Below are 12,428 nucleotides of genomic sequence, written 5' to 3' on the forward strand. Positions count from 1 at the left end.
TTCCTTCATGTTCCTCTCAAAGCCTCATAAATTCTCATTGCTTTTGCATACATTTTCCAGCTAAAGAAGTTAGAGTAGAACTTGCCAAAACTGCATTTGATGCTGATGGATTTGATAACAAATTTTCCAGGCTGAGCAAGATGTTCCCAAAAGTTTTCCAGCTTAAATAACTCAGAAGGAGTTTCTTACGTTTTTGCATGTCAAGCTGCCTCTCAGGCTCCTGATGTAGGGACCTGACTGTCCCATGTAGGCTTAAATAGCCTGGGACAATTCCCTCCCCTGTCCCCTTTCCTGCACTAATTAAATGCTATTTATTTTTACATCACTTATTTTTAAAATCCTGTCTAAAATTTCTAGTACTGAGGATATAACCTTCCATTAAAACAGCTAGCAGTAGCAGCAATACAGAACTGGCAGCTGCATGTCTTGCATTGCTTGGGATTTAAGTGATGTGAGAGAGCAGGAAACCCTAGCTTGGATATCAGCTGGTAAGTAAAGTTAAGAACAGACTTACCTTTTGCTTTTGAAGTTTACAAGTTTTTTTTAGTGATTGATGATCTTACGTCAAGTAGGATATTTCAGCTGGTCTTTTTATGTTTACGTTGGACTTCCATTGCCTGATGTTTAGTGTTTTCTCTTGCAAATTTAATAACCTTTTATTCTCCATTGTCTTTGTGAAATAGTAGTATGTAGTATAAGGTGAGTGATTTTACTGGTGGGTTTTTATCCAACAGTAATTCAAGCTTAGTATTACTCTAATTTCAGCATCTGCTGTTTAATTTTGGCACCACTGGAGAAAAAATGAGCTATGTATCTTAGAGTGCACTTGTTAACTTTTGTTTTGCTGCCTGTATTCGTACCTGCCTAGCAACTGGAAAATACCATTCTTAATGTGTAATGAATTTAGCTTCATGTAGCAAATAGGTATCAAAGTTCTTCAAAGATGTTTAAAGATGTAACTCCTACATTTCAAGTCACACAAGAGAGGATGCATTTCATGTCTTTCATATCTTTTAAATCCTGACATTTCAGACATTGGTTTGTAATAGCTTTGAGAGTTTTGGGATCAGAAGGTGCGCTGTCCATAATAATAGTTCTTGAGTTTTCATATTTTCTTGCCTGTGTTAAAACAAGTGTTTTTGCACTTGAGGTGAGGAATTGAAACACTTAACAAAACATGAGCAGTAACAGGGCAAAGCTGTGAACAGAACAAAGATAAATTTAAGGGACTCTGTACAAAATATCCCTGGGCCTAATCCTGCAGATGTCTTCAGAAGGCCCTAGGCAGCGTCCCCGATTCTGCAGGACACGCACGGCATGGGCAGTCCTGCCCCGTGGCCATTTCCTCCCTCGGTGGCTTCCGTGGGAAGCTCTTTAGGCCCTTTATCAAATGTATACTGCTCGAGTTGTGTTATCTTTGGGTTATTAAAATGCACAGTTTAGTGAAAGTAAGTTAAAGGGACCACAAATCCTGTAGAAACAGATACTAATCAAAACATGGGCATTCTGGTTTTAGTATTCTGTGCTAACTTTGTCTTATTTTGCTGTATGTAATAAGGCAGTTACGTGCATAGTCTCACAGCAGAAAGTACAAATGTTTACAATATAGTAGCTTTGTCCTGTAATGTAGTAATCTAGGCAGAAAATCTGCCCAGCTGCCAATTTCCTTGCTGTATTTTAAGTGAATCTAGAAATATTTTTTATGCCTGGCCCCTGTCCTCAAAACATCTGCTTAGGCCTGTTGAATGTATAAAGTGGCCCTGAGGGACGGTATCTGTGCCAGCACTTCTAGGATCAGAGTCCTTGCGAAGGAAGAGGAGCAGCATGGCTAATGGTGACAGAAAAGGGGCTTCTTTCCCTTTCAAGCCTTTGAGCATGTATTTGTGTGCAGTTAATGTCTGCTTAGATAGCCCCAGGAAAGAAACTCTTGAGTCCAAGTTGGTTAAATAACCTGGAATAACCTAAGATACCATCCAAGGGACGGAGTGCTTGTTTTGGGTCTGCTGTCCCTGCCCTGCTGGGGGTGGCAGTGCATAGCTCACATCTCGGTGTTCTCACTAACGTGGTGTTTTGCCCTGGAGAGTAACTAAACTCTCTCTTCTGTCGAGGTGGCACTGGATATGTTGCATCGCAGGAGAAAGATGCTGTGCAAGGGCCTGATTTAGTTGGAAACTTTCAACACAAAGTTGGAACTTCGTCTCCCAGGAACTGCAGGGTGACCCTTTTGCAGGGTGACCCCAGGTACAGTTAGTTCCTCTTCTGCTCTAGGAAGCCGGGAGGCCGTGTGCCAGGGCTCGGCGTGGGGGCCGGGAGAGCAGGGCTAGCCCGGCTAGTGCCCCAGAGCAGCTCGCTGAGCTCCCCTCTTCCCAAGAGGGGCCATGTCCTCTTCTTGCCTGCCGTGGGAGCCCCTCACCACTGCCCTCGCCTCTGGCTGGAGGCTGGGTGCTGCTGGGCAGCCCCCGGGGCGGTCCTGGTCCCAGTGCCTGCCCCCTGCTCCCGAGTCCCTTGCAGAGCCGCCCAGCTCGCTGAGCACCGCAGCACGGTGAGACAGGCACACGCCAAGGCAGGTAAGGTGCCATGGGCCCTGACGCGCTCTGCGGATGCCCTAGGGCCCGGCACCTCTTTTCCTTCCGCTCCTTCTCCCTCCTTTTCCAGCCTGAGCCCCCAGGGGCTCCCACACTGCCTGGAGGCTCCTTTGCAGCGAGCCTGGCTGCAAGGGGGAGGACGGGCGGCAGCAGCGCGTGGGGTTATCAGCAAACTTCTGGTTATGAGGTTAACTTTCTGCTTATCAGGCTTCAGATAAGGCATTGGCTGGCTCAAAGAAGTGAGTGATACGAAGTCTAGGATTTCTTTACATGGAAAGGTGTGTGTTTGGGGAGCAAGTGCAGCCAGGGAGCTCCCCATAACCAAACTACCCTGCAAGGAATGTCTCAGAGATCTGATCACAGTGTTTGCAGCCACAGTGCTGGGCAAGCTCTTGGGGGACTGCTCTGTGGGATCTGCAGAGCCACGGGGTCGCTTGGGATTGCCTAAAAGCTCCCATGAACTTTTGCAACTGGGCTAGTCGCACTGGCAAAGGGAAATACTTCATCCTACAAATTGTCTTGTCGAGCAGGGCTATTTCACAGCAGATTTCTTCTGCACCTGCTGATTGCCTGTTGCAGTTGGTTAGAATAAAACATGAGTTTCTTTAGCATTTAATCTCTTTATATGTTAATTTAGTATGCTTTAATTAAAATATATGCTCTGATCAAAGTGAATGAGTTAGAATAAAATCAGAATTGACTTTGGTATGATTTAAGCTGTGCAGAAACCTTACTGCAAAATTAATAGGGCAAAGGCAGAAACAAACACAAAAAAGTTCATTGTCCAGGAAACCAGATACGTCTGAATGGGGGACATGTACTGTGGCGCTCCCAAAGGAATAGTTCAAAAGGGTTTCAGTGCATGCAAGAACACGACAGAGGCTGTAACTTCTTAAAAGCTAAAGTTTAAATTTTTGATCGTCCACCAGTTTGAGTCACTGCCACTGTAAGAGTGAAGTTATGGATTTGAATTAGACTAAAGCATTTCTAGAGGTTTTTGAAAAGATTTTTTCATGGAGAGTACCTTGCTGCTACGTGTGATTAAACAATCTGAAAAAGGCATCCGTATTTATCAAATGTTCAAATCTGTAGCTCCATCTATGGCAGAGAGCAAAAATGAAAGAGAGAAAGGGTCCAAATTCAGCAACCAAAAGAAATTAAACGTGCTGCAGATAAGCCCTTGAAATGAGGGAAAGGGAAAGAAAAGCTAACAAAGTGATCTCAGGCTCAGAGCAAGGTTTGCTGAGAAGGCCCGCTGTTAAAATTACGGACTAATCTCAATGCAAAAAGCTGCAGTCTAGCGCAGGGCATCCTCAAGCACCTCAGATCAATGCGTTGTTTTACCTGTGACAACAGGGACCCTCACTGCTGGGCCCAAGGCAGCAAATCCTCTCTCCAGTAAATGGGTGGGTGCAAGCAGCCCTGCGTGTCCTGTTACTGCCCTTCCAGCTGTTTGTCCTTCAGTGATCTTTGTGCCACAGCGCGCAGAACAGCAGGATAGCGAGAGCTACTGAAACGCGTAAGAGCTAGGTCCACGCTGATGGTGAAAAACTGATGGTGTACGTCCCAAAGTACAAAACCCAGCACTCAGATCAGTGTAAATGAAGTGCCATGGTTTTGAACACCGTTTCCCACGTGCTCCTTTCTCTCTGCAAAAGGATATTTCTTCCCTTCTCTGCAGGCAGGCAGCACCAGGGCCGGGACACCCCTTCGCTCCCCTTACCTGGGGCCCTCTGTACCGCAACGGGGCGAGCAAGGCAGCCCGGCCCTCCTGTGGGCTACGTTTTGGGGTGGCTCCCTGCAAACGGGATGCTCCTGACCTGTTGCACACATAGGGGCAACACAGCCTGCTAGAAAAGGCTTAGGGTTTGTTTGGCGTTTCTTTGCTATTTCCTTTTTCACTCCCCCTGCCTATTTCTTTTGTGTTTGATCTGTGTTTAAAAGGTTTTTTTTTTAACTAAATTGCTTTTAAATATTTAGTTGGACAATAACTTCGCAAATAAACAGTGCTAGTAGAAGGAAAATTAAAAGAGCTACTTGGTGAAAGGAAAAGAAGCCTGGCTGCATATGCACGCCTAGTGGGCTTGTATTTGCTTAAAATGTATCTCTATCCTGGAAAAAGATCTAAATTAAAAAGTTGGGAGCAAGCATCCTTAGATCATTCTGATCTTAGTCTGTACTCAGCAGCTTAGTCTGTCTCTGATTTATGGCTATGCAAGTTTTGGATGGATATTGCCTTTTGACTTTGTTCTTTTTCTTTCCTTTTCAATCCCAATATCTTCTGATTCTAATAAACTCTAGAAGAAATGTCCGGTCTTTTGAAGATATGGTTCTTATTGATATTAATGAATCATGCTGAGATTACAGACAGTCAGAACTCTGAAGGTAAGATCAGAAATCTTATATGAGGGATATAATCTATGTGGACTGAAAAAGCTATGTGTAGTAAAATAGATATAGTACTATTTAGTAACTAGGATAATATTTTCTGCTCTCAGGATTTCGTGGAGCTATGCCAGCAAAGAATTTGGCAAACATTGTTTATTGTTTAATTGCCATTTATTTTCACTGTTTTTTTCTGTAAATACATTTAATCCAAACAGTATTAAATTAAATCTGTGTACATATCCCTTTGTTTACTGAATACAATATATGTATATATATTTGTATAACACTTTCTGATAAAGTGTAAGGTAAAATGTTAAATCAATTTTATTAACAGGATAATTTTTTACAGGTTTGCCTCCATTATTACGCAAAGCTGTGGTTAGTATTTCTATCTGATCTCTTCAATAACATTTTATAATATAATCTAAATTACATATGTTACTATCTATACACTCATCATTTTTGTTCTTTAGGAGGAAGTAATAACTGGAAAATATCTGAATGGTAATGTGCAAATTTGTTCCTATTTACGTTTCTAAACGGAATTAAAACTCAGTATCTCACAGTAACTCTTTCTGTTCAATTTTTCATGTGTAGCTCTCCTTGATATACTTCATTTTCAGAGGTAATGTATTACTCTTGCCATCTTAATTTTCAGTATTATCTTGCACTTCAGATCTGGTCTGTTTCATTTCCACAGTAGTGGAACATTAAAGATAGAATGAAGTTGGCACATATGATTACTTTTGTTTACATCTACTATGGGAAGTATTTCCTCTTTAGTAGGAATAAACTGGTTTTTGTGATAATGCAAAAAGTATGCACAGAATGAGGCTAAGAAAATACAAGCTACAGTATTCAAAAGCTTTGGTAATTAGCTTTGTCCGTATGTTTTAGAAAGGTTTCCTAAGGAAATGAGGTGTAGTTCCAGCTTTCTGACCATCTTTGGCTTTTAGCCCTGCTCCATCCCCGTCCATCTCTTTTCCCCCAGCTCATAGTAACTTTTCTGAATTATTTGCTGATTTTGTCTAAATTTGAAAGTAGTTCAAGCCTCAGAGGCAGTTGCATTCCTACATGTTTGAGAAAATCAATGGCTGAGTAAAGAATAAACACTGCTGGTGGAAAGGCAGCAGAAATGAGTCACTGTATACCCTCCATGCAGGTCACAAAAGACATGATGAGCTGCCAGGAAGCACATATAGTGCTGGTCTAGCCACAGCACAGCTTGTCTCATTGCTGGAGATGGTACTAATGGTGATATGCTGGAAATTGAGATTATTGTGGTGTGGAGTTTGAGGAAGAAAAACACAATTAGTTCTGTTCCTCATTAACCCACTCATTTTCATTACCTTAAATCAATTGTCTATTAATCTAGTTAGGACAAAAAGCTGAATGCTTGTGTTATTATGGTGTTAGTAACAGTGCTTCTCGTATTCGTATTTTGTCTTGTAGTCTACTATTTTACATGTTGTATTATTTTACTAGCATTTTTGCTCCTGTTTTCCATTGTAGTTCTAATGTCTGGACAACAGATACACTTGCAAAAGTCATGGCGTATTTTCATGCCCGAGAAGTTATGTTTACTTTTAGCAGCTTACAGGTTTGTACCATTTAAAATATATCAGAATTCTTATTAAAAAATGAGAATGAAAAAGACAACCTATCTCTAGCCAAAACTAGATGGTCAGTAATAGAGATAACTAATAGGTATTTATAACATATCAGCTAATTACGAAATAAGAACAGTGTCTTTTTTTGTCTAAGATTGCAGCAGTATACAAAGACTAAATAATAAGAAACCCTTTTGCTTCTCCTCTAATGGAAAGCAAAAACTAGTTTTCAGGCTCAATGTTTGCTTCTGAATTGAGTGTATATGCATGCAGTTTTCCATAAAATGGCAAGTTTCTCCCAAGCTATGACCATGGCTGTAGTTTGCATTGCTTCTGATGGAGCGGGAGACTTTAGGGTATCCTACAAAGTACTTCTGCCTTTTATGGCTTCTCTGAACTGTTTTTGTAAATGTCCGTGTGGAAATGATGTAGGAAGTGGTCACTGTTAGAATCTATTTTCACTATGATGGCCATGAACCAAATCTCACAACTCTGTCAGTTTAAGTGGAGCTGTAGCCCCCGATGGAAACCTGATTCCTTCCACCTCCCTGGCTGCCCACACTGACAGAGGAAAATGCCAAATGTGCGGTTTCAGTTTCAGACGCCTATGATTGGTTCAGACTTTTTGTGCCCTCTAATTTCGTATTTCTTTATCTTTTTAGGTAATATTAATATGGAGACTGTACATGATTTTTAGGCACTTTTAAAGTTTGTTTTCACAGCTCTGCTGTGAAGCAGAAAAGCATTATTCTTATTTTTACAAAGGGAGAAACTGAGGAACTTCTGATAAATGGGACTTACTCATGAAGCCAGGAATAGGATTTCCAAATTTTTATCTTTCAGCATTAAATTGGGATTATTTTTGTTTACCATTTGTGTTGAGGATAGTTGTTCTAGTCATTGATGACATAGGCAGTATAAGAAGCTTAGCACTTCTCTGTCCTTGAATGGAGATTCTCAGGAAGTAAAAGATGCCACTCAGTAGAATGCCATGAGTTCTACATATATTATATATTTTTTTCTACACTTCAGATGTCCATACAAAGTTACCTGAAGAACCTTTTATACCAGCCTAGGCAACTACTATCCGAATTTCAACAGCTTGATCAGCAGCAGTTTCAAACTGCAATGAAATATCTCTTCAGCAGCAGAAGGGACCGCCTGGTAAGTCACTTTTGCACTGTGCAAAAAGCTGCTCTCAAAGGTTTGGATAAACGGCAGTGGGCCAGACCAAGGGGCTCACAGGGCACGTTGTGCGCTAGTACATTGCTGGTGTGGATTCGATTCCAGCATCCCCTCCCTTTAGGTTGGGCTTATTTCATCTAACTTGTCTCATCTAACTCTAGACTTTTCTACAAGTTTGATGTCTACTCTCAGTCAGTCATCTGGATTTTCTCTGTGATTGCTGGGGGGAGACATGTCTCCAGAGAATGGTTTGGCTGTCCTACATGGACACTTAAGGCAGGTAGCACTGGCTGTTCTCTGGGAGTACCTGCTTCATCCTCAATGGCTGGAAAGGGAAGCAAGCTAATTAAAGAAGGTGAAATTAATTATCTTTTTGATTAAGTATGGGAGTGTGCAAGCAAGTCATTAAGCAATTTAGAGAGGAGGCAGCATAACAGCATTTGTTTGCCCCATTGGTAGGTTCTGGGTGATCTATCTTAAATATATCTTTGGAGGGGGAGATTCATCTGGGGGAAATGTAGAGCATTTCCCCAGATGCAGGAGGTGACTGCCCAGAGCAAGCACTGTGTAATCCCCTGTGCCAAAGCACACAGGACAGGGCTGCAGCACGCACTGGGAACAAGATCAGCAGCGCTCATGCCCTGTCCGTGAGCTGTGAGCTCCCCTTTCCCACGTGATATTACCGAGTGCTTCCAGGATGGATTATAGCAGAGTAACAAATCATCAGGCCTGGAGCTACCATCCCTGAGCGTGCTGTCCTGGGCACATCGACCTGTGAGATGGAGAACAGCCCAATAATCCATCTTCAGCCAGGGTGACTTTGCCTTTGGTTTGTTTCTTTAATATTGGCCAGCCTTCTGGAGGGGACGTTTGTAGTCATGGCTGCAAGAAATACTGTATGGGAAAAAGTCTTTTCCAGAGTTGTCTATGTATTAAATTATATATGAAATAATATCCATTCTGTGCCATAGCCCTTTCGTTTCCCCAAGTAGCTAAATGTTTCATGAGCGCACATAGTATAAATTCAGCCATTTCGATACTTTTTCTACTTCTCACTTTGATCTTGTTAAAAGATTCAATCTTGTCTCTGACCAACAACAGAAAGGAATTATTTTAAGTAATGCAACCAGACAATATTTTGCAGCTACTTTTCTTCACAATAGCACCATATTGTTTGTATGGTGCTTTTTTGTCAGGCTTCAAAATGAACAATATATTGAATTAACCAGAGATGTATTCTTTTAACTGTTTGTTATTTGCAGGAGATGGGAAATATTATTCTTGATTTGGACAAGATTAGAGAGAAAGTTTTTCAAAGCCCAGGAGTAAACAGGACCTTGTTCCTTATAACATTAGAAGAATGTTTCCTGGCTTTGAGTGCTATGGAGTGTGTGGATATCTTGAGCCAGGTGTTGCGTGTGCCAGCAATGCAGTATCTCCAACCTGGCATCACTGGGAGCCTCCCAAAAGACCTGCAGGAGGATGCTTTCAGAAACCTGTAAGCCATTTATTTTCCAGTCAACATAACTAATAATCTGTAGAATTTACCGCTTATATAGACTTGTAAAAGGAGGTTACTATATGGTCTCTGTACCTGTTTTGTAGATACAACTTTCTGCTTATATGTTACTGTTTCTAAAAATATTTTAGAATGTAAAATGATACATGTGTATCATTTTAAGAGAAAGTTTACTCATTAGTGAATTCATATGCCATTGTATCACTTAGATCAACAGTATTCAAGGATCTGTACGACAAAACTTCAGCAAATACACAGAAGGCTCTGTATGGCTGGATGAAGCAGATTCTACAAAAATCCTGTAATGCCAGTGGTATGTTATATACAAACAAAGTCTTTCCTTCTTGCTTGTGTATAGTAACAAAAAAGCAATCAGCAAAAGGTCTATCTGTTGTATTGAATTATTTCCCCATTTATGAGCAGTTGTCTTGAATACCTTACTTTGCTCCAAAATACAGTAAATATATGTTTGTTGTCCACAACAAATAGTTTTCTAATGATGCTTGTTCTTCACCAGTGCTCTTCTGCACAGAGCTATGCACAAAGCCTCTCTATGCAAGTCCTTTTTCTAAGACTTTAGCAGGACACAGTTGCCAGGCACTCTGCACAGGTGTGTTGATCTTTTCTGAACTCCTATTCAGACTAGAAAAACAGATCTATCTTGGAATACGTGAGCCAATGTACTGCTTAAAAAATACAACAAAAATGCAGGAAGTGTAAAAGTTATACTGTGCATGGCAATGACTCACTCAGAAAAGTGACAAGATGATAAAAAAAAGTGAATTAATGTTACCTCCTCCAATCTTATGTATTTTTTTCATGTTTGCATTCTTAATGTGTGTCTTCAACAGCTGTGGTTCAGCTGGGACAGTGCAGGGCAGACTCCACGAGGGGGCTGTAATGCAACATGAGCACTGACACATCAGAGCGGGCGAGGGGGCTTCAGAGAACATCCCAGCAGCACTGCTGCAGGAGCATCTTAAGCTTTTAGATTATTTTCTTCCTCCTCCTCCCCTGGAAATGAAAGGCGAAGTGCCCACTTGCTTCAGCAGGGCAAAACCTGGCTCCTGGGACCCCTGCTGTTTCGCAGCACCAATCCATAAGGTCTGAGGGGTGAAGTTCACGACACTGCTGTGCTTTGCATAACGCCCCTGAGACAGGGATGTGAAGCTGTGGTAGTACTGGGAAAAATTCACATTATCAGACATCCTGGTTTGGGCCTGAAACTCTCAATTTTTAGAAGAGCACCCAGCTAAGGAGGGGCTGAAACCTACTGCACCTCTTTTAAGCTGTGGTTGCTGCTTCAGCTGCAGGGCAGGGCAGATGCAGCAAATCCATCCTCGTAGCCGTGGTGTTTCCGAGGCCGCCTTCGAGCACTCCTGCTGGCCTCGGTGATGGAGCTGGTCTCCGTGGCTGGGGCGCAGAGGGCTGCCCTGTGAGCGCGGGTCCATGCCGTGTCGAGCCGGGTCGCTGGGCTGGCGAGACAAGACGTGTCATTTGGGGGCCTGGGAATCACAGCTTTCAATAAACATCTTTGTCACTCAGCCAGTTCTTAGGTGTTCTGTATTAAAAATGCCAGTGTATCTGGAGATGAAGCGGGCTGGTGGCCTTTACAAAAACAGGAGGCTGTAAATATTGAGTTTTATGCTTCATTTGTAAGGGACAAAACAGCTTTGGGGGAACGCAGTTACTCAGGTTGATAACTAGAAGTCTTCTCTTCTAAATGCCACTGTCAACATCTTTAAACTATGATAGTTTTTGGTTTCCTCTTCTGTTGCATCCTTCCACTCTCCTGTTACTCCTGGTAGCCCAAGGTAGTATCACTTAAGAGAACAGGGGCCTGACAGACAGTTCTGCTGGGAACGCTCTATCGTCTCAGCTGAGGCACTTAGGGCTGTGTTTTCAAAAATCAATTACAGAATAGGGTTCTTCAGTTTCTGATATTTGTAGACTGTTTTTTTCAGAGGCTGAAAACTCTACAAAATGTGTTGCTGCTGTTTAATAGAGTTGTGAGTGGTCAGTGTTGTTCAATTTTTTGGTGGTATCATCACATTGAGCATCTGAGTTACGACACTTTGGAAAAAAAGAAGTCTTTGTGCCTAGTTCATGAAATAATTTTTCTCAGGGATGTTTGGATCTTGATTTTATTTAAAGTACTTTGCAATCCTTGGGAGAGTGTTGCTAAATGAATGACATTTTTAAGTGTTAGGCAGTATTTTATGTTTTTGCCAACCTTTCTCCATATAGCTGTATGACTGATTTTTAATTTTCTCCATTATTAGTACTGCATATTCCTGAAATAAGTAATATCATCAATAACAGTACCTAAGATATATGAAGTGTTATGAAGTAGCATGGCTTCCTGGTGTTATTAAATAATATACGTGATTAGGAAAATGGAATTAAAAAATGCTCCTCCATATTTAATGCAATTGGTTTAATTTTTCCCACTCATACTTTTCTTTTTTTTAAATTAAACAACATAAAAGTTTAATCATTTTCATATGAGAAATTTGGAGACATTTGAAATACTAGTTAATTTTCATTTTAAAAGTGTGGACTTACAAAAAAAAGTGCTAAAAACTGGCTAATGGTGTTAGCTGCTCTTTGTGTTAAGGATTTTTCTGATTTGCAGATTTTTTTTGATTATTTGCAAATAATAATGTACTGGGTACAATATATTTGAAAAATAATGAGGTTCTTAACATTGTTGTGAGTATTTATTTGTACAAAATAGAGTTCAATGAGTCAACTTCTTGGGTCAGTGCTGAAAACTTATGGATTTTGGGAAGATACATGGTCCATCTCCCTCTAGAAGAAATTCTGAAAATTAGTCTCAGTGAAGTAAGTAACAAAATATGCTTGGATATATCATTGTCAAGTGATGTGAGATACAAACAGTATGAACACAAGTGCAAACTTAAGCGTGAAATAAAAGTTAGGTATTTTTAATTATTTAAATATAAAGTGAATCCAGATAAATTGTTAACCAAATATTCCTCTTTTTTTATAATTCAAAAATGTCTAACATTTATATGCAATTATTTATCTGTATCAGACTTCTGTCACAGGTACTGGAAGAAGGACAGGGACCCATGACAGAAGACCCTCAAATTATTTGAAAGTTTGACAGGGAATCAC

At 40.9% G+C, this 12,428-nt stretch overlaps 1 protein-coding gene across 1 annotated transcript in view; it reads left to right on the top strand.

Moving 5' to 3' along the window:
* Positions 1 to 4,891: 4,891 nt before the first annotated feature.
* The window catches only part of OTOA (otoancorin), a 35,097-nt gene continuing 27,560 nt past the window's right edge, over positions 4,892 to 12,428 (top strand). The window contains exons 1-9 of the mRNA XM_062588293.1: positions 4,892 to 4,970; positions 5,323 to 5,351; positions 5,447 to 5,477; positions 5,571 to 5,598; positions 6,486 to 6,573; positions 7,616 to 7,747; positions 9,031 to 9,266; positions 9,497 to 9,600; positions 12,025 to 12,131. Of these exons, the coding sequence (XP_062444277.1) occupies positions 4,892 to 4,970; positions 5,323 to 5,351; positions 5,447 to 5,477; positions 5,571 to 5,598; positions 6,486 to 6,573; positions 7,616 to 7,747; positions 9,031 to 9,266; positions 9,497 to 9,600; positions 12,025 to 12,131 (834 nt within the window). The remainder of the gene's footprint in view (positions 4,971 to 5,322; positions 5,352 to 5,446; positions 5,478 to 5,570; positions 5,599 to 6,485; positions 6,574 to 7,615; positions 7,748 to 9,030; positions 9,267 to 9,496; positions 9,601 to 12,024; positions 12,132 to 12,428) is intronic.

The sequence above is a fragment of the Rhea pennata genome, chromosome 15 (genome assembly GCF_028389875.1).
Source record: "Rhea pennata isolate bPtePen1 chromosome 15, bPtePen1.pri, whole genome shotgun sequence".
Taxonomy (NCBI): domain Eukaryota; kingdom Metazoa; phylum Chordata; class Aves; order Rheiformes; family Rheidae; genus Rhea; species Rhea pennata.